This window comes from Chironomus tepperi, unplaced genomic scaffold, assembly GCF_022539635.2.
Source record: "Chironomus tepperi strain 1889 unplaced genomic scaffold, CSIRO-AGI_Ctep_v1 contig_309, whole genome shotgun sequence".
NCBI lineage: Eukaryota > Metazoa > Arthropoda > Insecta > Diptera > Chironomidae > Chironomus > Chironomus tepperi.
Genome location: NW_027226431.1, coordinates 598,162 through 624,274, shown reverse-complemented (window position 1 = coordinate 624,274; position 26,113 = coordinate 598,162). Strand labels below are relative to the sequence as shown.

At 32.5% G+C, this 26,113-nt stretch overlaps 1 protein-coding gene across 1 annotated transcript; it reads right to left on the bottom strand.

Moving 5' to 3' along the window:
* Window positions 1-24: 24 nt before the first annotated feature.
* On the bottom strand, window positions 25-26,113 carry Rh7 (Rhodopsin 7). Its single transcript, XM_070643337.1, has 10 exons — window positions 25,996-26,113; window positions 17,694-18,047; window positions 16,562-16,715; window positions 16,117-16,302; window positions 12,822-12,952; window positions 10,170-10,210; window positions 8,900-9,041; window positions 7,842-7,966; window positions 7,633-7,782; window positions 25-780 (listed from the first exon to the last, which is right to left on the bottom strand). Exons 2-10 carry the CDS (start codon window positions 17,863-17,865, stop codon window positions 406-408), a joined length of 1,476 nt encoding a protein of 491 aa, XP_070499438.1. The 5' UTR covers window positions 17,866-18,047; window positions 25,996-26,113; the 3' UTR covers window positions 25-405.

The window sequence follows — 26,113 nt, the reverse complement described above, 5'->3', positions numbered from 1 at the left end:
ATTTAAAATTAACGGTCAAAAAAAATTTGAATTTTAACGACATTTTTTTGAAAAAAATTAACGGTAATTTTTGAGACAGCCACACTCTGGCACATATTATGTTCATTTTTTCATATGGTATGATTTACTGTATGATTTTTGTATTGACTGCATAGCTGCATATATTTTAATATTTTCCATACCTCAGTTCCTTTCCAATTCTCGTTGTATTGTTATATTTAGGTTTTTTTTAATAAAAGGCACTGTTCACGAGATTTTTCTTTCCGCAATTATTCATTTGCATATTGCAGATTATTATTCACACAAAGTGGGAACTGCTTTTTATGGATTTTTTGTTTGAAATTAAACAGTAAAAAAATGTTTTTTTTTTTTGTTTGTAAATTGGACAAAAATTTGTTGAATTATTTAACATTTAACTGGAACGTCCATTGATACAGTCGATTCCTCACAGAATGAACTCTCAGCACGATCTAGTGGCGGTCGTTCTTTATTATTGCCTATCTTTACACTTTCTTTATTTTTACCACGTCTTTTTGACGGTCCACGTGAGTAATATGATGTTTGAAAATTCGATGTCGGTTCTTCCTGAGATTTACATAGTAGCTGTCTTAATTCACTACTAAATCGTGGATGTGTTACAGCATATACATATGGATCAAAACATGCTGCAAGTTTTGCCATTATAGCTGGTATCATAGAGACTCCAGGTGATATATTATCAGCATATCCAAATATGCCAATCAATGAAACTATGCAGTATGGTGACCATGCGAATAACCACTGTAGGTGAGAATTAAATAAAAAATAAAGCATTAATAATTTATTTGATAAAAAAAATCAACAAAATTCGACATGAATGAATGAAAAAATGTTCGGGTACCCGATCGACACATGTTTTTCGTGGCATCCAGATGGCGACCACATGGCAACTTTTATGGCACAGTTAACAAGAAAATTGTCACTTGGACGCCACTTGGCGGACATTCATAATTTGTGATGATCGGGACAAATGAAAAAGGCTCCAACACGAAGCCGCCTCCGTTTGGCTTCCATATTGCTGCCAAAACTAACGATTTCTATTTGTTGTTAATAAAAGAGATTTAGCGGAACTCTATGTCGGAACCTTAAAGGCACTCTATGTCGGAACCTTAAAGGCACTCTATGTCGGAACCTTAAAGGCACTCTAAGTCGGAACCTTAAAAGCATTCTATGTCGGAACCTTAAAGGCACTCTATGTCGGAACCTTAAAGGCACTCTATGTCGGAACCTTAAAGACACTCTTTGTCGGAACCTTAAAGGCACTCTAATTCGGAACCTTAAAGGCACTCTATGTCGGAACCTTAAAGGCACTCTTTGTCGGAACCTTAAAGGCACTCCAAGTCGGAACCTTAAAGGCACTCTATGTCGGAGCCTTAAAGGCACTCTATGTCGGAACCTTAATTCATTTGTGTGCCTCTCGGGATACATGACGTCCATCGACATTTGAGATTTTTGAATCCATTCACAGCACAATAAAAGCCTTTTTTTGGAAACAGCTTTTAGCTTCACTTTGATGGACGTTATGAATGAACGGTCATAAAGGATATGATCCGCAACAAAATGATTGTTCGACATTTTTTAAGTTTGAGTAAACATCCCGAAATAATAATGATTTTAATCTTTAAATGCTGCACACGCAAAAGTTCTCAATTTATGTCTATTATCCCTAACAAAAGGTTGATTCTTTGTATTTTTGAGATTTGATCCTAAAGACGTCAACAAGTCTTTATTTTCTGCATGTGAAATCATTAGAATAAGTCACAAAACGTGTGTCCTATTTATATCCATAAATGCAAAGTCAATCTTTTTTTATCATGAATCTTTTGAGGATCAAATTGAAAAGGTTTATCACAAAAAATTATTCAATGACCAAATACAAACACATTACTGGGTTAATATTGAATTTTGTTATCAATTAGTGCACGTATATGTAGCTCAGATGTACAAATTTAAATATAGAATTACTTTTGCATTTCAAAATATGCTTGTATATTTTGTGTCTGTTGCCAAAAAATTTAAAACATAAAATTTTATGGATATAATCAAATTACATTTAAAATTTGAGTTGCGTAAGCATTTTAGATTTATTTATTATTTAAATGTTAAATGTTTCATATGTTAGATTGACATTTGAACTCGTATTGGAATTGCAGAATGCTTGGGGATGTTTAGGTATTAGGTAATGCTTAAAATAGCAGAGTTTGAAGTGTTGTATCGAAATTTATATGGCCAAGTTGACTTCGAACTCTGAAAAAAGCATTTTTAAACCTCTTTCCTCTACCGTGACGCATGGACGTAGCCAGAAGTTTTTTGAGTTGGAGGACGGAAGTGAGGTTAGGTTTGGTCTTGATAAATTCTAGCTAATTGAAGAACTTTGTCTAAACCAGAGTTGCAAAACAGGCCCTTGTCACAGGCAAAAACCCTACAATTTTTTTGGTAATTTGTATGGTTTTGTAAGAAATTGTACGGTTTTTGTCTGTGACAGGTGTCTGTTTTGCAACTCTGGTCTAAACTCGAAGTTGGGGTTAGAGTTAGGTTTGGTTTTGATCGCTAAATTTGTGGTAAAGGGCTGCGATTCTTTTCATGAAAATCTTAGCAAGTTGAAGAATTACATCCAATAGAGAAGGATTTTCAACTTTTTCGAGTTTTTCAAGTTTTTCAAAATTTCTTTTTCAACTTTTTCAATGAAACTTTTTGAGTTTTTCAAATTTAAGCATTTTGAAATTTTTGCAATTTTTTCAAATTTTCAACTTTTTTGAGTTTTTCAAATTTTTCAAATTTTTCCCTTTGATCCCTCTAATCCTTGCTCCAGCCTTAACGTTTTGTACCACACTCCACCTCACCTAAACATGACGTTATTTCCAAACATTCCCTTATTATATTCAAAGAGCTTTTAGCATTTAAGAATTCATGACTCTATGTAATAATTTCATTTTCTAAAATTAAGAATTTACATATTTAATTGAAATTCAATCATAAATTATCTTTTATGTAATTAACTATTTACTTCAATATATCTATTTTCAATATTTGAGTTTCATTCGAAAATAGAATTAAGATCCATTTATTTTCAAATTTGTTGCTTGAAAAACATAAAAATTTTAAGAAATTTTGTCAAAATAATTTTAAAGAAAATTGAAATAACCCAAATAGATTAGTCAAGGATTTAAACATAATATGAGCTTCGTCTGAAAGTGCAAGTGAGCTTTTTATAATCTTTTACTTCCCGGAAGTCAGCTTGATTACCCAGATTAAATTTTTCTCAATAAAGATCAAAATAAAATCTTTTTCACAGAATTACTTGAATGAAAATGTAATTTTTCAAAGTTTTTCATGAAAAGTTTGACGTCTTGTTTTTCATACTCCATCGCATAGCTATATATTACAGTTGGCAATGCTTAAAAATGTTTTATTTGAAATGTAAATGTTTTATGAATGGAAATTGATTGTTGAAAACAATATTTTTTATTTGTTAAATATAGGTTTTTGGAAGAAAGCGTTTCTTCTGGTTAACCCTCAGACACTTAGTCCAAAAATTTTGAAAAATTAAAAAGTTGAAAAACTCGAAAAAGTTGAAAAATTTGAAAAACTCAAAAAATCTGAAAAATTTGAAAAACTCGAAAAAAAATTGAAAAACTCGAAAAAATTGAAAAACTCGAAAAAGTTGGAAAAGTTGAAAGTTGAAAAACTCGAAAAAGTTGAAAAAGTATAAAAAGTCGAAAAAGTTGAAAAAGTCGAAAATTTGAAAAACTCGAAAAAGTTGAAAAAGTCGAAAAAGTTGAAAAAGAAAAAGTTGAAAAAGTCTAAAAAGTTGAAAAACTCGAAAAAGTTGAAAAACTCGAAAAAGTTGAAAACTCGAAAAAGTTAAAAACTCGAAAAAAGTTGAAAACTCGAAAAAGTTGAAAAACTCGAAAAAGTTAAAAAAGTTGAAAACTCGAAAAAGTTGAAAAAGTCGAAAAAGTTGAAAACTCGAAAAAATTGAAAAACTCAAAAAAGTTGAATAACTCGAAAAAGTTGAAAAACTCGAAAAAGTTGAAAAAGTCGAAAAAGTTGAAAACTCGAAAAAGTCGAAAAAGTTGAAAAACTCGAAAAAGTTGAAAACTCAAAAAAGTTGAAAAAGTCGAAAAAGTTGAAAACTCGAAAAAGTTGAAAACTCGAAAAAGGTGAAAAAGTCGAAAAGTTGAAAACTCGAAAAAGTTGAAAAACTCGAAAAAGTTGAAAACTCGAAAAAGGTGAAAAAGTCGAAAAGTTGAAAACTCGAAAAAGTTGAAAAACTCGAAAAAGTTGAAAACTCGAAAAAGTTGAAAACTCGAAAAAGTCGAAAAAGTATAAAAAGTTGAAATAATCGAAAATTTGAAAAACTCGAAAAAGTTGAAAACTCGAAAAAGTTGAAAACTCGAAAAAATTGAAAAACTCGAAAAAGTTGGAAAAGTTGAAAGTTGAAAAACTCGACAAAGTTGAAAAAATTCGAAAAAGTTGAAAAACTCGAAAAAGTTGAAAACTCGAAAAAGTTGAAAAAGTTGAAAACTCAAAAAAGTTGAAAAAGTTGAAAACTCGAAAAAGTTTAAAAAGTTGAAAAACTCAAAAAAAGTCGAAAAAATCAAAAAAGTTGAAAAAGTTGAAAAACTCGAAAAAGTTGAAAAACTCGAAAAAGTTGAAAAACTCGAAAAAGTTGAAAAAGTCGAAAAACTCGAAAAAGTTGAAAAACTCGAAAAAGTTGAAAAACTCGAAAAAGTTGAAAACTCGAAAAAGTTGAAAACTCGAAAAAGTTGAAAACTCGAAAAAGTTGAAAAACTCGAAAAAGTTGAAAACTCGAAAAAGTTGAAAAACTCGAAAAAGTTGAAAAACTCGAAAAAGTTGAAAACTCAAAAAAGTTGAATACTCGAAAAAGTCGAAAAAGTTGAAAAAGTCGAAAAAGTTGAAAACTCGAAAAAGTTGAAAAACTCGAAAAAGTTGAAAAAGTCAAAAAAGTCGAAAAAGTTAAAAAAACTCGAGAAAATTCGAAAAAGTTGAAAAACTCGAAAAAGTATTAAAAGTCGAAAAAGTTGAAAACTCGAAAAAGTTGAAAAACTCGAAAAAGTTGAAAACTCGAAAAAGTTGAAAAACTCGAAAAAGTTGAAAACTCAAAAAAGTTGAAAAACTCGAAAAAGTTGAAAAACTCAAAAAAGTTGAAAACTCAAAAAAGGTGAAAAAGTTGAAAAACTCGAAAAAGTTGAAAAACTTGAAAAACTCGAAAAAGTTGAAAACTCGAAAAAGTTGAAAAAGCCGAAAAAGGTGAAAAAGTTGAAAAAGTTCAAAAAGTTGAAAAAGTCGAAAATTTGAAAATGTTGAAAAACTCGAAAAAAATGAAAATGTCGAAAATTTAAAAAATTGAAAAATTGTACAATTTTCAAATAAGTGTCTAAAACTTATTTCCAGTTAACCACTTTAAACAATTTTCCGGACTAATTGTTTTGATTGTTACTGTTATGGATATGATGGACATTATTTTTAAACAACCTCGAAACGCTTTTAAAAAAAACGAAAACAATCAACCAACAATACAGAAAAAGTTTACAAACTACTCAGCTCAATTTTTCACACAAGCTGTCTTTGCTAACCAATATTGACAACATCCATGGTCTATTTTTGTTTCAAAACTTTTCATCTCAAATATTTTGGTCAAAAAAAGAAGCTACTCAAGAGTATGTCCACAACCAGATACGTATACAGTCCCAAAAGATACAAAACATTCATGAGATACAAAAAAAGAAAAGCTTTGCGACATTATTAAATGAAGAAACTTTCATGTTTCCCTTTGTGCTGCATCAATAGCTAGGTTTGGAGTGATTGGAAATTCACAATAAATATAGCAAAAAACATCTTGATAGAAATGAAGTGCCTTAAAGGGTCATATTATGTTTATAGATAAAAAAAAATAATTTTTCTGGAGTCTCCATAAGTCTACTTCAATGCATATATAAAATGGTTCAGGAACAAGACGTCCGCATGATCTTAGAATATTGAAAAATAATAATTCAATAAAATCAGTCTTGCGAATGACAGAAACAATTCTATATGACCACCATTTATCCATCAAAATTTAATAATAATCATATTCCGGTCGAACAATATCGTTTACATCATTCACAAGGAAGAGCTGTTTCTGAAATTTTATTTCTTCTTATGCTGTATATTGTGTATTCAATGAGATGTTTTTTATGAGAAAAAAAAAACATTGGAATAAGTTAGAAATTTACATGTTTTTGAGGTTAGGAAACTATAAAGCCTCTTAACGAAGAGTTCCCAAGATCGATACTTCAGACTTTTCAGTCTCGTGACCAAGACCATGAACCTCACAGTCTCGGCCTAGATTTTAAAATTCATTGAAATTGAGACTTCGGGAAACCTTAATCTTAACCTCATTCTCCAAAGAAACATCCCTTTTGTTCGATTTATAAAGTTATTAGCTTCGTGGGAATTCTTGTCATATTGACAATGATCTTTATAAAGATTGAAAGATTAGCTTCTGAAGGGAATCAAACTCACGTACTCACAAAAAGTGCCTTGATAGCTTACTTAGCAAGGTGTGAGTAACGAAATTTGGAATTGAATTTGAACTTCCGGGTTCGAATCCTACTTTTACCAAAGTGATTTCTCAGCAGTTAAGATACTTCAGTTTCTTAAATGTAGTAGTTTTAATGATATGAATACTGGTTTTAAGATCTAAACCAGAGTTGCAAAACAGGCATCTGTCATAGACAAAAACCGTACAATTTCATGATAATTTGTATGGTTTTGTAAAAAAACCATACACAATATTAAGATATTGTAAGGTTTTTGTCTATGACAGTTGCCTGTTTTGTAACTCTGGTCTAAACAGTGTTAAGTGAATCATTCCAGAAAACCCGGAAAACCGATTGATGGTTTGAGACATAGTATAAATCTGATTAGGGTCTAAACTAGTAATTTGGAGACAAAACCATTCTTAGAGTAAAATTTTGGCACACTTGTCCCTTACAGACAGATCTGCTTATTGTCTCTTGCCTACAAAAGGAGGCTGTGAGTCGGGTTTCCACTAAACTGGATGCGCGTTTGCAATAATTATGTACCGAAGTACTAAACCATCGAGCCACTTCGACTAACAGACAAAGAGCATGCTTTTATGATGCAGTTAAGCATCTATGGTACCTAAAAGCGTTCTGTATTGTCTGTTAAGGAAAGCATCCCAGAAGATCATTTAAGTAGCATTACTTTAAACTGTGTATCTGTCTGCTCAAGACAGACTAAATGGAAACAATAACTAAATATAGAAATTCAATGGAAAATATGAAAAAAATCTTTTGCTCAAGAATAATTGAACAAAAAAAAGGAAGTATGCAGAATAGCATAAAAAATTTGAAAATTTTTCTCATTCATCTCAGCCATTTTATTACAATTTTCTGCAATTCCATGACTTTTATTATCAACTCGTAGAAATTCATATTTTCATCCTTCTTCCTTCTATTTAAATTGAATTTTATTAAAAATAACTATTCAATGACAGTATTGTCAAATCATGTTATAGCGATGGAAGTGAATATGGTACTGAAATTTACATATTGAATTACTCACCAATCCAATGATTCCCATCACAACTCCTGCCAATCGTATTTCAGTTTTATTCTTCTCCTTACTCGATTGTATTTTTTTGGCCGACAGCACGACATAAAGGATGTGAAAATAACAGTATGTTATGATTGATAACGGCACGAAGAATGCAGTCTAATTAAAAGAACATTAAATGTATCAATAATGAATTTTAACAAAATTAATTGACTTACTAAAGCATAAATAAATATGAACCAGTAATTAGATGGTGATGTATCTAGATAGTCGTAACTACATGCAGTCAAAAATCCCTCTGGGATGTAGCCACTAACACCCCAGATTTCAAGAAATGGTAGCACTGAAATAAATTTGATTAATGAGCTTTGATTCAAGTTATGAATGAACCACTTAAAGTGACTGTTCGGATATTATGTGATGCCATGAATGGGAAGTTTGGGTCAGAGTTGGTATGTCATTAATATACTGAAGCAAGACAATGCGACGTCACAGTGACATCAGTGCAACATGGCGTTTTATCACTTGAGATGCTCTAATGATCACTTGGTGCTGTTCGGGATAAGGCTTCTTGATGCTAGCATTTTTTCTGATGAAGCTGATTTCGGGTCTTCATTATCGAACGGTTTCGTTGTTTTTACATAAAGCATATGTTGACATTTAATCGCCCTCAATTAAAAAATGATGGTTGGATAAGTTTTCGAAAGCGAACTGGAACATCGAGCAAACACGTCTTAGACGTGGCGGTGACATCAGAGCAACATTGCGTGCTGTTCGGGAAAAGGCTTCTTAATGTCAACAATATCAAAGCTTTCTGGTCGTACATCAGCAGTCTCCAGTAAGAATGCGACACAATGCGACGTCACGGTGACATCAGAGCAACATCGCGTCTTATCACTTGCGATGCCCTAATGAACACTTGTTGCTGTTCGGATAAGGCTTCTTAATGCCAGCAACATTGAAACTTTCTGATGGTACGCGACCAGCTGCAGTCTTCAGTCAGATGCAGAACTCGAAGTCGACTCGGATTTTGTATGAAAAAGTCGCTTCAAATCAAATTTTGTACCGAAAAGTCAACTCAATTCGACTCGATTCCATGTAAAATCCGAGCAGACTTCAAGCTCTAATAAAAAAGGTTCCTGGTAATTAATCTAATCTCTCGATTACAAAACTCTCTATCCAACTTCTCCCATGTGAGTAATTTTACATGAACAATGTTTCAAACCAACCACATCATAGCGTCACATAATATCGAATTTATAGCACTTAGACTCACCACAAAAAGGCAACGAGATTGCCCATATACACAAAATCATTATTCGAGATCTGATGTTTGTCGTTGAACGAGATGGATTCAAAGGAAATACAATAACATTGTATCTGTCAATACTAATTGCTGTAAGCGTCATTATGGCTACCTAAAAGATTTTTCATATTAAATTGCTAATAAATGCCATAGTGATTTAGTTGAGCATGAAAATTAAGTAAACAAAAGGAGAGCCAGTCCCTTAAAGTATCAATTTCAAGCTCTAATAAGCACTTCTTTGTAAAAAACCATAATCCAAAACTTTTCATCCTTTAATTCTTCATATTTTCAGATGAAATATGGCATAAAGTTTAATTAATCAAAGTAAAAGTTATTAAAAGATCGTGCATGTACAGTACTAGATAAATTTATCTTAATCTCCTTACTTCTGAAAACTTTTTCTTTTCAATTAAGCACAAGTGTTTTGTAAAAAGTTTTACTTATGTATATCACGTAAATTAGTTATGGCATTTTACAAATTAAAGTAATTTTTTTGGAGTCTCTTTTGAGCTTTTAAATTGAATTTTTTTAAGTCTTTATGTGCCAGATTTATGCAGCTGAAAGACATTAGGGCAAGTACAAAAAAATAGTACAGAGAGTGGGAAAAAATAGTAATTTAAAGGGGGCAATTCACAGATGACGTCCATCATTTTATATAAAATTTTGTAACAAATGTCTTTTAGAGCTTAATTCCGAAACCATCAATTCATATGATTCAATAGATCATCGATCGCAGTGCCGATTTTGCTATTACCAAACCCTACATTATAGTTCCGAGCGGCACAACATGCACGGTGTCGTCAAAGCAAATTCTCCTAACAGGCAAAGAGCAAGCATTCATGATACAGAAATACGATTAAGGTACCCAGAAGCGTTCTCTTTGCCTGTTAGGGTTTGCGTCTTACCGTTAATACGGTGATGTAGTTGTGCCCTAACGAACATGTTGTCCTGTTCAGGAATTACTTTAAAGGAACTGATCAAGATTGATCAAAATGACCAAATTTGTACTAATGGACATCAACCATTGATATCCACAAACATACCCCTAGCAAGCAAAGAGCATGCTCTCATGAGCAGAGTAAGCTAAAAGCATCGATCACGAGCATGCTCATCTAGTATATTAAAGATGACCAAGCTTTCGAGAGCATGCTCTTTGCCTCTTATTGTACATAATATAATGGACGTCATTTAGTGAACAACCCCTTAATTATAGTTAGATGATGATAAATTAAAATCTTACTGTTCCTCCTGTTGCGCCCATCATTCCATACATTTTACAAGCTGTTGATTGTGGCATGATTATGAACAATTAGGATAAATGAGAAAAGGAAAAGATTTTAATCAACAATGGAGATTCTTGGGAAATTCTAAATGGATTGTTAGTAAAAAATGAGGTTAAGTTCTTAGATTTTGTGATGAATATCCTCCTTAATGACTAAAATTGTGAAAAGAAGTCGGCAATTGTATTTTTGAGCAAAGCTTTGATTTGTAATCAGGTGTGTCTAGAATTTGGCACTCTAGTATGCCGTGACACTCAGTTTGAGATCAATTGGTCTAAACCAGTCGTTTGCTACCTTTTAGTAACTGATAGTAAGTCTCGACACGCCAAACGGTTCATGACATTTCCAAACGTTTTTGGCCCATCACTGGTCTAAAAAACTTACTTACTTACTTACATTGCTAGCTGTACACATCAATTGTGGTCCATAGCTTCCCCTAGATTCCGCCTGGCTCAATCGTTGGCTTCCGCTTGCCAATTTCCAATACCAAATGAAATACTTCTTCTGTCAACAGCTTTCTTCCATGAAAGGATCCTTCACGGATGGAAAACCGTAAGCAAATTACCCAAATCAGGTCATTGAAGCTATTTAATCAATAGAAGTTTACAAAAATAGCCAAGATTTTATGCATGACAACTCTTTTCATTGACAATATGTTCAATGAACAACTTAGTAGAAGCTTACAATCTTCATATTTCAAGCTATTTTTTCCTCCCAAATCTAGATGAATGCTTTATACATTCATTGTATGGGAGATATGTCAACTATGACAATGACTCATAAAATATCTGCTTGGAATTTTATTTTTATGTAGAATTCAACATGATATGCTGGATATTTCAATAAAAAAAGACTCCTTCCAAACTTGAACAATGCAAACGACGCCTACATTTTAAAAATACTTCTGTTCCAAAAGAAGGGCAGTCGACAAATGAGAAAAATGTTGAAGGAAATAAATTATTTAATCATTAAAACTGAAATATTATTTTTCTTCGAGGATGGCATGGTCCGCATGTAATTTGTGCTAGAAAATTTTAATCAGGGGTGGGCAACCTGTGTGTCGCGGATCCAGAGTTGCAAAAAAGGCACCTGTGACAGGCAAAAAATTTTGTAAGTAAAACCATACAAATTATCAAGAATTTGTACGGTTTTTGTCAGTCACATGTGCCTGTTTTGCTACTCTGGTTCCGCCACACTTCTCTGGTTCCGCGACAGGTGCCTTCTTTGTAACTCTGCGCGACACACTAGCTTGCCGTCAAATTTTTTAAGGTTATGTCATGAATCGAATGCCCCGTGCGACTTTGGTCAAGACTAACCACCAAAGTGTGCCGCGACACACAGGTTGTCCACCACTGATCCAAAATTATTATTTTTACAGCATTTAATGTCGAAAAAAATTTGAGAGATTAATTCTCAAGGAATCGTAACATAAATGGGAAGTAAGATGAAAGAGCCACTTCGTCTTTGTGTATAATTCACCTTTGATATTTTTACAGAAGTACTGGGAAACAATGGATTTCCTTCCGTCCAAAGAAATAATTTTTTTCTTATATCTTAGAAGTGCTTCTTACTGAATAGGAAAAAATAAGAAAATTGACTGGAAAAAAACTGTACGAGAAGCTTTACAATTTGTTTATGACAAAAACATAAGGAAATATGGTTCATTGAATTTTACAACTTTAATGCTTCTTACTTGAATTGTTGTACTTATAGACATAAACGTACAATAGAGTAACAAGAAGACATCTTCTGAGAGTATTTATCAATAGTTTCTGCAGAATCGACTTATTTCTATAACGAAGCTTTACATTCATTAGTTCTTGGAATCAGTTACTCGAGTCTGCCTGAGGTTTATCATAGATAAACATCATCTCTTAATTATCTAGTACGAAATTTTTATTTTGAATTGGAAGTACTTTAGGGCTAATTGAAATTTGATCATGAATTCTATAATTTGAATTCAAACCTGTGTCACCTTAGTCACGCATCTGTGTCGCCCTAGACACACGTTTGTATCACCAAAGACACACGCTTGCATCGCCCAATACACACACTTGTATTAACATAAACACACACCTGTGTCACCCAAGACCAGTGTTGTTCAAACTATGTGGCGCGACATAATTCGTGGCTTACCACCACGATAGCACTGGGCTAGACACACCCTTTGGATAACGCTAAGCTAGACACACGCCTATGTCACACTAGGCATACACTTATTACACCTTAGACACAAACCTATGTCACCCTAGACACAGACTTATGTCACGGTAGACACACACCTAAGTCATTCTAGACACACACCTAGGTCACCCTAGACACACACCTATGTCACCCTAGACACACAGCTATGTCACTCTAGACACACTCTTATGTCACCCTAGACACATATCTTGGTCTCCCTAGACACACATCTAGGTCACCCTATATATACACCTATGTCACCATATATGTAGGGTCATACCTGTGTCTTCCCTTAACACTCCTGTGCCACCCCTGAACAAACACCTATGTCTCCCCTGATTACACCCCTTCGTCATTAAAGAAAATATTCATCATTAATTCCAACGAAATTAAATGCTAATATTCAACAAATGTAAATAATTATTTACCTATTTCGCCAGCAGCTGGTCCAAAATTTAATGAATTATAAATGAAAATTGGAGCTTCCAACATAATGATAAAGTCGCTAAATGCTAAATTCAAAATTAGGTTATTGGCAGGAGTTCGAACATTTGAAGATCTATAAAAAAAGAACATAAGTAATATGTAGGCACGTATATCATTGAATTAGACATAAATATGTTCAGATTCAGCATAAAAAATATCAAAATCAGCACTAAGAGAATAAAAAGAAAAATATTTAAATTAATGTCAAGTCAGGAAAATTTTATTACCCACATAATTGTGGTCTTGTTTACGACAATTCAAGCAGAAAATCTTGTTACACATCATCATTTCTCGTCCACAGTTCATTTAATTCACTTTCCTTTTTATTATGACCGTAAGAATAATCTCTACGGGGCATGTACATCGTATCGCTTGTTTATGAAGGTTGACTGTTATTTTATTCAATAACTGAGGGTGGAAATTTTTTTTTCGGATTTATAGATTTTAAAAAGTATTATCTTAAGAAAACACGTGGAGATTCTTCAGGTGGATCAGTACGATTGTGACGTCACAGAGAGTGTATGAAGGAATAAGAATTGTGCGAAAAGGAGAGAAGGTGCGCGTGAGATTTTTAGATTCAGTAGAGCTACACAGTTCGTAGTGGGATTAGAACCACTCCTTTGATGGCATTACTCCCTGCTAGCTCAAAAGACAGGCTGTGAGTCACATTTCCACTACATATTCAAAAAAGGACACGTGGAAAACACGTGGAAAACTGCTCCTGCCGAGTCTCGAACCCGTGATCGCAGGGTCGATATTGCAATAATTATGTACCGAAGCACGAACCATTCCGCCACCGAGTCACTTCGACTCACTTAAAGAGTCTAAACTATTTCATTTTATAAATACAGTAATAATGCAGAATTTTACCCTTAAATAGTCATCACTCATGGATAATCCCATTTGTAAAAGTTTCTGAAGCTGAAGGGAAAATAACAATTTTAACAAATTGTTCTGTTCTGTCAAATTTATAATGTAATGTCAAAGCGTTTTTTTACATTATTTCTTCATTCTTTTCTGAACGTTTATTGCGTCACGAGGATCTGTAACAAAACAACTTAGTTTCTTATTGAATTACAGCATCTAAACCAAAATCAATTTAAGAATTTTGTCAATGATTTAAAAGTTTTAGTTAGGGTAGAATAAAGAATTCGGATTTTGACATTAGGATTATTGCTTTGATGGATGTGAGTTTGTTTTTGTTTGTTTGATAAACACGTGCTCACATTGAGGTTTTATGAGAAAGGTATAATATACCTATGGGATATCAATAATCTCATTGTGGATAATTAAGAAAATAGATTGAGGTTGATTTCAGAATCACACGTGTAAAATCGTTAAAGGCCACACATGATACTGGATTTTTCTGATTAAAAATAACAATTTCTGAATAATAACATTGAAGGGTTCTAGAGATGCAGGGTGGATGACCATGGCAAGCATAGAGTGCATGATGACGATTTCGATCGGTGATCCTGATTTCGATGGTCAAAATATCACGAAATATCAATCACTGATAAGCTCGAATATTTGTCATTGACATTGCATTCTACATCAGTGTTCTAATGTATAGATGATATCTCGATGTATCACTTTGCCTGTTCATATGATTACACATAGCTAAAGGACCACCGATAGCTCAGTGGCCTTTCAACGGTAGGAAGCGCAGTAGCATGTATGACACTTTGCCATTTAGTTCAAATCGTAGCTAAGACGTGGGTTCAAATCCCACTCTGGATCCGTAATTCGTAATTATACTTTTTCTGACAGATCAACAAGAATCAACAGATTTCTGGTTTGTAGTCTACCTACATTAATATGAAAGGAATCGATTTGTGTAAGGCTGGATTCTTGAATTTCGGCTCTGCCAACGATACCGCTATAAAAGTTTTTACACCAGTCTCATTAATATTTCTAAATAAAAAGAAGTAATCGTCTTAACGTTCCTTCTTACCTTAATCAAAATTCCACTAATTCTATTCAATTCCTGTATAAGCAGCTTAGACTTAATTAGAATAAGAAATCAAAACATTTTGTATTTTCGTATAATTTAATGTTTTTGTTCTTCTACTTGACTGAAGTTGCCTGAAAGAGTTGGGTCACTAATTTGAATAGATTTAAAACAATATGATGTAGCACAGGAAGCGTGTTGATGAATGAAAATATTGTAGCATAGAATTTCTACAACCACTGAACAAATTTCAACCACAAAATTTATCATGATGCCCGTCACATAGTCGACAACACGTCGAGTACATTCGTCATAGCTCTTTTTATATCTGTGGCTCATCGTAAATTAATCAAAAGTGAAATGTATGATTTTTTATAACAAATAAAATTCATTAATAGATGACTTTAAGTTTTTGAGATCTGGCAAAATATCAATGGGAAATTTTTGGCAATAGGAATTTTGATAAAGTTGAGTTTATAAATCTTAATGACGCGAATCTGTTTAGAAGTTCATTAACAATTCCGAGTGACACATTGTCGCAAAGTGGTGTTGAGATATGATGGAATGCAGCAGTGTTGTCCACACTTTTTTGTGGCACAGCATACCTTGGTGATAAGTCACGATCGAAGCCTCACACCACATGCTGTTGCTGCGGCACTCAATTTGAACAACGCTGCAATAAAGGTTGTTTCAGTAACGCAGTAGCCGGGAAGATAATGTAAGGGCTGTGATGCATTATTCAAGGACGAAACATTCAAATTTGACGTCAAATGTTAAGCTTTATTACAAGAGCCGACTTAAGAGACAGCCGACTTATTTGATGTTTACATAACTATCATGAGCAGCGTAATGCGACAAACCGAATTGTTGGCCTTAAAAATGAGTCTAATTCAGCAGCCATGACCGACTTTAGTATCGTATCTTCCGTCACGGCTGACTTTAGTATCAGCTGTCACGGCTGACTTAACTATCAGCCGTTACAGCTGACTTTAGTTTTAGCCATTACATCTGACTTAATATCAGCCGTTACAGCTGACTTTAGTATCAGCCATTACAGCTGGCTTTAGTATCAGCCGTTACGGTGACATCAGTGCAACTTCGCGTCCTACCGAAGTAGCTGTCCCCTAGCGAGCACACTGTGTTTTTTGGGTATAATCAAGCAAACTTAAGAACAATGCTTCTTAAAACGTAATGAACCACAACATAAAATCTGAACATATTTACATTTCATTGATTCAAATGCTTAATGCGTCGACTACAACCAAAAAATAATAATCTATACTTACTTAATGAATATAAATATCACTAATGCATTCCCAGTCAAACCAAATATCATCATAATAAAGTAGATTATTGCGAGTGCGTAATGATAATTTGGAGGTTGTGGTGGATATTTTAACCAATGTGGATTAATTTTCTTTAAAAAGCTTTCGGAGATAGTTCCTTTAAAATTCCCAAGGGCCGTAATATTGCTGTCATAATGAAAAAGACATGAATATTTTATTAATCAGAAAATTTTCAATGGAACCGACCAGAGTTGCAAAACAGGTGCCTGTGACAGGCAAAAACAGTACAAATTCTTGATAATTTGTATGGTTTTGTATGGAAATTATAAAGAATTTGTACGGTTTTTGTCAGTGACAGGTACCTGTTACCTGTTCTACAAGTCTGGTTTAAATGACAAACAGAATCTTCTATTGTTCCTTTACAGCAAGCACTTTAATAACTTACCTGATTGGATGCTCTGGTAATGTGGGTTTCATTATTGTCTTTTCTTCTATATAATGGCTACTAACAATGCTAGATCCATTCAAGTCACTTAAACGCTGTACATCCTGCCGATGAAGATCCATTGATAACGAAAGTGTTTCAGGTGAAGGACGAGCTTGATGAAAAATAAATGAAAAATATTTATATCCATGAACATCTAGAGGAAATAACTATTTCTATAGCTATTAATAGCTCAACATGAAGGATATGATAACAGTTTTAGTACAGAATTTCAGCAAAAAAGATTAATTTTTATCCACTGTTGTTTTATATTTCTGGGATTTGTCAGGGGCAGATGTAAACAGAAAAGTCTGTGACACAAAAAGCTAGTTTTTCACAGAGTTGCAAAACAGGCACTTGTCACAGGCAAAAACCTTACAAATTCTTAATAATGTGTATGGTTTTCTTACAAAACCATACAAATTATCAAGAAATTGTATGGTTTTTGGCTATGACAGGTGCTTGCTTTGCAACTCTGGTTTTTCAGACTGTATATACTTTATATAAAATATATCAAAATATTGTTGACATTTTTATCTTCTTGAATGAAAGGAAAAGGGCACTTTTGTATGCATCTGACCATCCGTCACTCTGCAGTCACAAAGCAGACCAAAGCTACAGTTTACTGTATAGAGTTTTGAATATGTTTACTTAATGTACATAAGAGAGTAGCATACTTTTGGGAATCAAGTCAACAATATTCATTGAGAATATTAGTTCTGAATGTGGAAAGGCTTGAAAATTATTGACTTAAAAGACTTCATGCTTATGAAAATGGAATGGTGTGCCTTTTTGAGGTTTCCTTTGACGATAGCTTGAAGTAGACTCGAGTGGGCAACTTGACATAGTTTTTAGTTATCAATTTGTTGATTAAGGTCGACTAATGACAAATTTTACTACCCGAGCGACACAAATGATGAAGGTTCCGCCATGGAGCTTTTCAGGCTCCGATAAACCTCTTTTACTAAAACCAAATGCCGTCAAAATTTGGTGGCCATATGGTTGTCATTTGGCGGTTTAGCCATGGGTGCCATGAAAACGTGTGCTAATCGGGAATTAGTAATCAAAATTCCAAAATTCAATGTCTACTCACCTCCATTAAGTTCACCGTCAGTCTTACTTCCATTTCGATTCAAGGCAGCTTCTCGTTCTTCTTTCTCAAGGAGTTTGTGGGTTGAATCATTTAAGATATTTTGGAATAACGCACTTTCACACAATGACAAAAATACAATGAAGCTAATTGTCTTAATAAATATAGATCTCATAATTTTATATCAATTAATTATGTCTTTTTTCCTGCCATGAATTTCTCATTTTTCATTTTTAACAAAAATTTCAAATATTAATAACTATGAAGAGATATTTGTTGTTGTGTCGATGACTGTTCATTACAAAGTCTCTTAATTTAATTTTTTATGAAATATTACTCGACAAATATCTGATGAATCTGTAATATGAAAGAGGTTTTTAAGTAAAGAATAAACAATTAAATTACATGCATCAAAGCATTAAGACTCAAAGGACTTCAAGTAAGATAATAAAATCTTGTATGAGATATCTGTCGTGATGGAAACTAGCAAACTCGTTTAAAATAATTAAAAAAGTGCTCATTCTTATAGTCACTTTAGCGCATTTTTGTCAGAATTTGTCAGCGATCAGAATTTGATTATTAAGTCAGTTCTCGAGCTGCAAAACGAGATCCAGTACTATTCAGGTCACTTCTAGACCTACAAAACAAGATCCAGTTCATATTCAGACTTAAAAAACGAGATCCAGTAAATTCCAAATCACAATACTAGAAATTTAAGAATTTCATCATTTAACGGATTTTCATAATTCAAACAACATAGCGGTTACGAAAAATTCAAACTTTGTTCAGTAAACACTGTAAAAACATTGAAAAACACTGTAAAACAATGAAAAAACGTGTTATTGTTTATGAAAATGAAAAATTCATTAATTACTGTATTTATTAGTTGATTTGAAATTTTAAATGTCCGGCGCCGCAATAGCTGAACTTATAGAACTGATCTCTTTTAAACCAGCCGACCGAACGCACGACAAAGTGTCCTATTAAGCTACCTTTTTGAAGAAAATTTCAAAAATGCGCTAAAAAGCAAAAAAAGCTTTAATCTTTTTTTTAAAAAATTAAGACTTTTTTTTCTCGCATTTTTTCCTCCCCCATTAATTCAATGAAGTATGGTGGCATCTGCAGAAATTTCTGCAAAAATCCATCTTCTGACAATTTTTTCATGGAAATTGTTCACTTTTATCCATAGTCAATGTTCAGTAAACAAAGACATCTGATATACTTGAAGCTTTTATTTAACGATATCCTTTTTATTGCTTTTTTTTTTCTTGTAAGCTGTTTGTTTTGGTAAGCGATGCTTACTCATGACTTAAGTTCTGCGAAGTCTCAGTTTTTGGAGAATTTTCGAGACTACAAGAAATTTACTCGGATGAAGAAGTCTTGGAATTTGTATCGAAAACCTTTAGGCATGCTTGAAATGACATGAAAAATACGTTATAGTAACTTAATGTCCAAGTTATGACTAGGCGTAATGGGTTTTTGGTCACTCGGGATGGCATTGAAAATGTCACGAAAATACCCAAAATTTAAGTGATTTTAAGGAATTGTTTACTTTAAACCTGAATTGTCTTGATATGTAGGCACAAAGGCAATTTACATTTTGAGCTCTAAAACTCCAAATTTTATGTCTATGTCAAGAGATTTGATTTGTAAATAGCAACAATTTGGGACAATTTGAAAACCTGACTGTTGCTCTAACTGAAGTAACTAATTCAGACTTTGTGGATGGCGAGAAAGACCGAGAAATTTCTGGATTGGATGTGTTTAAAAGGAAGCTAGAGTCATTAATATCCCGAACTGACAGAAGGTTTCGAAGGCAAGAACTGTGTTTAGACATTCCCAACGAGCGGCAATGGGCCCTCTTGCGCCCCAGTCAAGAAAGTAGGTAAAGTAACTGTTAACAAAAGAACTCTTAGAAGGAAGCTGTCGTAATAGTATTGCGCTTGATATTGCAAATTGGCAAGTGGAAGCCAGCGATAACGCCAACTTCAGACGACTCCTGTGGGAGGTCATAGATCACAATTGATCTGTACGACCAGCGAAGTAAGTCAAATTAAAACACAAAATGAGCATAGACAGACATTGAAATATTAAGGCTTTGAGCTTAAAATGTAAATTGCCTGCCAAGACATCTTTGCTTCACACTTTACGTGATAAATGAACAGCCCCTAACAATATTTACCAATTATGACCTTGATTCACACAAATATGATTCATGAATGAACCTTCAAAGAATATCCATTTTTCCTTTCATGAAATATCAGGTGAAAATTGCTAGGAAAATTGCTTGTTACAAGAAAAAATTTGCATAAACAACTTTTACCTGTTGATCATGTTATGCATTCGAGAAATATAAATCTTATTGTGCTGCGGATATATCAAATTAGGAATTAAATTGTATATTCAAAAATTTCATCATGATAATCATATTAACGTCCAAATCCGAGGATTTTTATGTATAATTTGATGATAAATTGGCTTTATGCAGAGCAGAGTTAAGGTTTCATGAAGTATCTCGGTCTCGACGAATTATCCAGACCGAGAACGAGACCGACTCCGAGATTACCCGGGAAGTCGATGACCGAGACTGACTTCAAGACTACCCGGGAAGTACTCTCGTATTTAATGACTTGAGTTGACTGTTCCATCCAAAATCCGAGTCAACTTCGAGTTCTGCTTAAAGGTTCATGATGCCGAGCTCGAGAACGAGACCGAGACTTCCCGAATAGTCTTGAAGTCAGTCTCAGTCTCAGTCTCGGTCTCAGTCTCAGTATCAGTCTCGGTCTCGGTCTCAGTTTCAGTCTCAGTCCACAGTCCTCAGTCCTCAGTCCTCAGTCCTCTGTCCTCAGTCCACAGTCCTCAGTCCTCAGTCCCAGTCCCAGTCTCAATCTCAGTCTCGGTTTCGGTCTTAGCATCAGAAACCTTTTAAACAGAGCTCGAAGTTGACTCGGATTTTGTATGAAAAAGTCGACTCAAGTTATGAAAATTCAAGTCTACTTAGAGTTTTGATGCAGAGTGAACATCGCCAGGGGCGTATCCAGAATCATTTTGTTATTTTTTGAGATTTTTCTCACGAAAAAGTCTAGCAAAATGATGAAATATGCCCAAAAATAGGAGGAGGAGATGATGTGACCTCCCTCTGCCTGGACACCACTCTGAACATCACAGCATGATTTCAAGTCATTAAAGCATCACACAGCATGACATTTTTTAATTATCTGAGGCATTAAACAGAAGAATTTAAATAAATTTTGTCAATAAATCTTCAATGATATGAAATTGAAAGTGCTTGTATGTAAAGCTTCCATTCTATTCATCTATCCAATAAGATATGCATGGAATTTTTGATTTTTCACTCGTTTGCCACAACAGTTTGACATAGTCTACATACTGCATGAACTTTATGAATAGACATCAGAAAAAAAAAAAGTTTAAATAAATTTGAATAATATTTTTTTTTTATATTTAAATTTAAAATACCTTGAATTTATGGAAGTAAATTTGTTTTTTAAGTAAGTTTTTTTCGAAACTACCTTCTATAAATTACTTTGTTTACAATTTTCTTTTTGAAGTTGCAAATCAAAGTTTGATACATAAATTGCTTTATTGACGTCTATCAAGTCCTTAATAATAATAAAAATATCCCCCATGGAGATGAAAGCACTTAGTTTTAATGAATTTTATACATATTTACTTCCATTCATGAGAGAATTTTCGAAATTTTTCTAATGAAGAAAAAATGAAGTTTTTTTGATTGAATAAAATGAGAAAAAATATCTCTTAAAAAATTGATTAATTCCTTCCCACTTGTGAATTCTTTTCAATATTTGGCTCAAGGCAACGTGAAATTTTGTTATATCATAACAAATAATAAACTCTTAACTTTAGTTTTTTGAAGTGCACGAAACTTAGCAACATCCTTTATGGATTTGTTATTTTTTTGAATATTTGCTACAAAGGTCAATTTCACTAGACTGGATTATTCTTGATTTTGAAGTTTAAATTGCTCTTTTTTTCAAATTTACACAAATCTCGAGTAAACAAACATTGAATTAGTGATGGGCAATTTTACAATATTGGCACATAGCAATATTGAAAATCTGAAATTTAAAAGATTTCAAATTTGAAATTTGAACACAAGATTTGGAATTTTACTCAATTTTCCTGAACTTTTTCTAATCAAATTTGAGAATTTCTAACAAAATTGTCTATTTTTGGATTTCTGAAATTTAGAATACTTCAGATAGAAATTCATTAAATTTCGCGGAACTCCTAAATTATTTCAAGCTACACCAATATACCGCGGCGCACAGATTGCCAACCACTCCAAATGATAAACAAATGATCAATCTTAAAAAACTGCGGATTTCCGTCTTTAAATCAACAATTGTTTTTTTACACTAGTTTACATATTTTCACAAAATTTTTAAAGTAATCAAGCTGTTTAAAAGAATTTTAAGTGTTTAAATAATAAAAACTAAATTTATTGGAACGTACTTTTAAATGAGCACGAACAGCATGATAAACTTTTTCAATGCCAAGAAAAAAATTTATAAATTCAAAAAAGCATTAAATTTGATTATGTAAAACATTTCACTAAACTTATTTTACTTTTAAAGATTTTTGTGTTGAAATTTGCTCACTGGATGGAAAAATTTTATGTTCTTTTTAACGAGTTGGCTTTTGAATAATCTCAATTTAGTAAGACCAGTGTTGTACAAAGTTTTCAAAAATAGAACTTTGTAAAAATTATGAATTTCAAAGATTTTATCAAATGAAAGTTGTAAAAATTGCAATTTTGATAAAAATTAAAAATTGTAATTTTTGATTTTGAAAAATTTCATTTTTTTCGATTTTGATCTTTAATTTTTAAAAATGTTACAAAAATCACAATTCTTACTATTTTTATACAAGAGTAGATGACGATAGGAGATGATTCTTGTTTTTTATTAACTAAAATAGTTTATGGCACTGCAATAAAATAAATACCTTAAAATTTTAATGAATTAGAATGAAATCCTAACATTAGTTCAAAATACTAAGAATATGACTTGAGATTTTAAGCATTTGATTGAGCTCGATGTTGACTCAAATTTTATATGAAGTCGAAACATTAAATGGACTTGAACACTGATTTTTGATGCTTTAATTGACTTTTTTAGTAAAAATTTAAAATTTTCCAAAAATAAACAAAAATTCTAAAATGTAACAAATTTTCGGAATTTTCAATTTTTTTCGCCACAAATCTTAGTTTGTACAGCTACAAACAGCACAGCACACCAGCATCCCGCAACACACAGTTTCAACAGCCCAGAATTACACAACATTATACCAAACTTTCAAAAAATATTTTTCCCATTAAATTTTTTCAACCAAAAAAAACACATTTTTATCTCCTCTAAATCAACATTGTGAGATTCCAAATTAAAGATCAGCAAATTGCAATTTTTAATTAAATTTTCAATACCTAGTGTTTATTCATCCAAGCACAAAAAAAAAAAGATTTGTAATCACAGAAAATTACTTTTTATTTGAAATTTCCTCCTTCGGGAACTTTTAATTCTGCTTTGTCAATTGTTTTATTTCAATTAATGACCTCGGTTTTTGTAACTTTTTTAATTAATTCTCATTGTATTATCACATATTATTGTAGCATAAGTTTTGCCCATCATAGTCAAGCTTTGTTGACATTATCAACAGATGATCACAAACTTTTTCACACTTTTTTTCATTAACGCACTTTAAATTTCAAGCTTCATTCAATTTTTAAGCACTAAAAAAATCACATTTTGAAGGAATTTTCAGTCAACATCTGAATCTTTAAAGTATCTGCTGCAAATTAAGATTGCTAATGTAAATTCATTAAATATTTACTATTAAATTCACTCTAAAATGCACCATTGTTCTTAATTCCATACATTAACGTTAATCCTCATTACAGAAGTTGCAGCTTCAATTTTCAGATATGAAAATTAATTCATGGAAGCATCTTACACAATCCATTCATTTTTATGGACCAACATTTTCATTAATTTGCTTCTCTTTTTTTTTAATCAAAATTGGACATTATCCTTTATTCCAACAGTTTGCCATGTCCAACAGACCTGTCGCCATGAAAATGACAATCCATCACTTTGACATCACTGAGTAAATAAAGAATAAATTCTAAAAATAATTCAAAAATAAATCCCTTCTTTTCTGTGTAATCTCTATAGTCACAAGATATGTACTTTATATAGCTATTGACATAAACTTTCTTATTTGTTTGCGGTTCAACACATTTTCGTCAAGATTCCTTTACAGAATTTTAAATGTATCTAGTCCACTTTAGAATATTTTCCACATGTGATTCCTTAATTTACAGATCGAATCAAGTTCTACTTAATCTTAACTATATTTAGCATACAAAAATATCCACTGTTAGTTCTGTGAGATTCTCAACTCTAATAATTTATTTTTTTTTTATTCCATTTCCTTCCTGTATAGAAAGTGAAATCAAGCCTTTTACACCAAGCTTCAAAAATATGGTATTTATTTGTCTAACGATACGAGAGGACTGTTACTGTACAGGATCTGCAGATATTTTTTTTTCCCATCATCCTTTCAATGTTACAGTTGGATGTTGTGTCTCGCAAACAAATTTTCATGTGATAAGTTTTTTCTCTCCATTTCACTTCTTCCTAAACATTCTCTCAGAAATGAGCTGCTGAGAGCTTTACATTGTGAGAGACTGAGAGCATAATCAGGCAGTGTGAGAAATTTGTGAGTTATTGAAAATGAAAGTAGATTTAGTTGTAGATCATAAAAACAATTCCTGGAGACGTGAATGCCATGCTAACGACTTTTTGTGCTTGTAAATCGACACTGAATTAAAGAGAAGCATAAAGGAACAAAGTTTCGCATTGAAAATATCCTGTTAATATTAATTTAATTTACATCTAACAGGCTTTGGATGGTTTGCAGGAACACAGATGTGTTTTGAGTAAATCTTGTTAAATTTGAGTTTGCTGGATCAAACCAAAATGTGTTAACCGCAGACTCTGGAGAGTGAGGTTAAAACTTTACTTTAAAGCTCTTGAGTTTTTAATTTTTTAATGTATTTGATGTGTTAAGCTTTTAATTAATTTATTTAGGGATGTTTAGTTATGCATGTCAGTGGTATGCTTACTAGGTTAATGTTTGTAAAGTTCCAAGAAATTTGAAAATTCTTGATTTTTTGGATTTTTGTCTCGAAAAAAAATTAGCAAAATAAAGGATTTGATCTGATTTACCCTTACCCCATTATCGTCCCCCAATCTAGTCTATGTAAATCAGAACTCGAATTCGACTAGGATTCATACAGACTCTTCAATACAAAATTCATATCGATTTCGAGCTCTTGTAAGAATTAAATACAGTTTGCCAAAAAAAAAACTGCTGTTTTAGGTTGGTTTTAGGAGCACATAAATTTGGAAATGTGCATATAAAATTCAAAATTGTATTGTGGACCTTAATTTTTTTTTGTCAAATTCTGAATTTAAGTTTGTTTTAAATTAAATTTTTGATTATCAGGTCTCAGAAGATGACTTAGCAGATCTAGTTACCGAATCTTTCGAAAATCCAGTCTAGAGACGGTGTGACTCTGTCATGGTCTTGATTTGAATCCAACGAGTTAAAGCCACGTCGGCCTGGGGTTGGTTTTTTGATCGATTAACCGAATTGTGTTGCACAGGGTTATATGTTACAGTTTAGACACTACTGATCAGGAATTTATACTCGATGAATTTTTGGTAAGATGTAGAACTCCCTAAAATCCCAAAATATCGAAGTTTGAAGTCGACTCGGATTTTGTATGAATAAATCAATTTGAGTTGATTCCATTTCATACAAAATTCAAGTCATATTCAAGTTCTGCAAAATATCCAAAAATCCATCACTTCTTGAAATGATTTTTAAAATCCCTTTCAATACAACTACTACAGTTGATGATTAGGGAGATGCAAAACGATTTCAAAAATAATGTCAGGAAGTGCTTGAATATACATTTGGGGGAGTCTATGTTTGGGTTTTGCTACTCGATTATCGAGTAAATTTCCAAAAAATTATTGAGTATCTCGATTATTCAGTGTGAGTAAATTTTCAAATCCTTTTCCTGATAAACAAATCAATCTAATACCTTTAATACCCAATTATGTTGATATTCATTCAGCTATTCAAATATCCGGCTCAAATCATATGAAACTCAATTATTTAATACAAAACTTTTACAAATATGTAAACAGATAGACAATTTAAATCAGGATATAAAATTTTTTGTTCTACATACACATGACAAATGTATTCCTCAGAGCTACATGATGACTGATTTGTTTCACTTCCTCTTTCTTTTATACTCAACAAAACTTTTTATTTTTTTTATAAAACTTCAATCTTCACAGCTCAAC

What these genes read in the sequence shown, in the direction of transcription:
- Rh7 (XM_070643337.1), bottom strand. Translation starts at nt 17,865, where the DNA reads ATGAGATCTATATTTATTAAGACAATTAGCTTCATTGTATTTTTGTCA. An exon ending in TTACCAGAGCATCCAATCAG is followed by an intron (nt 16,303 to 16,561) that starts GTAAGTTATTAA and finishes TCATTATGACAG; the next exon opens with CAATATTACGGCCCTTGGGA. An exon ending in GTGATATTTATATTCATTAA is followed by an intron (nt 12,953 to 16,116) that starts GTAAGTATAGAT and finishes CTTTTTTTATAG; the next exon opens with ATCTTCAAATGTTCGAACTC.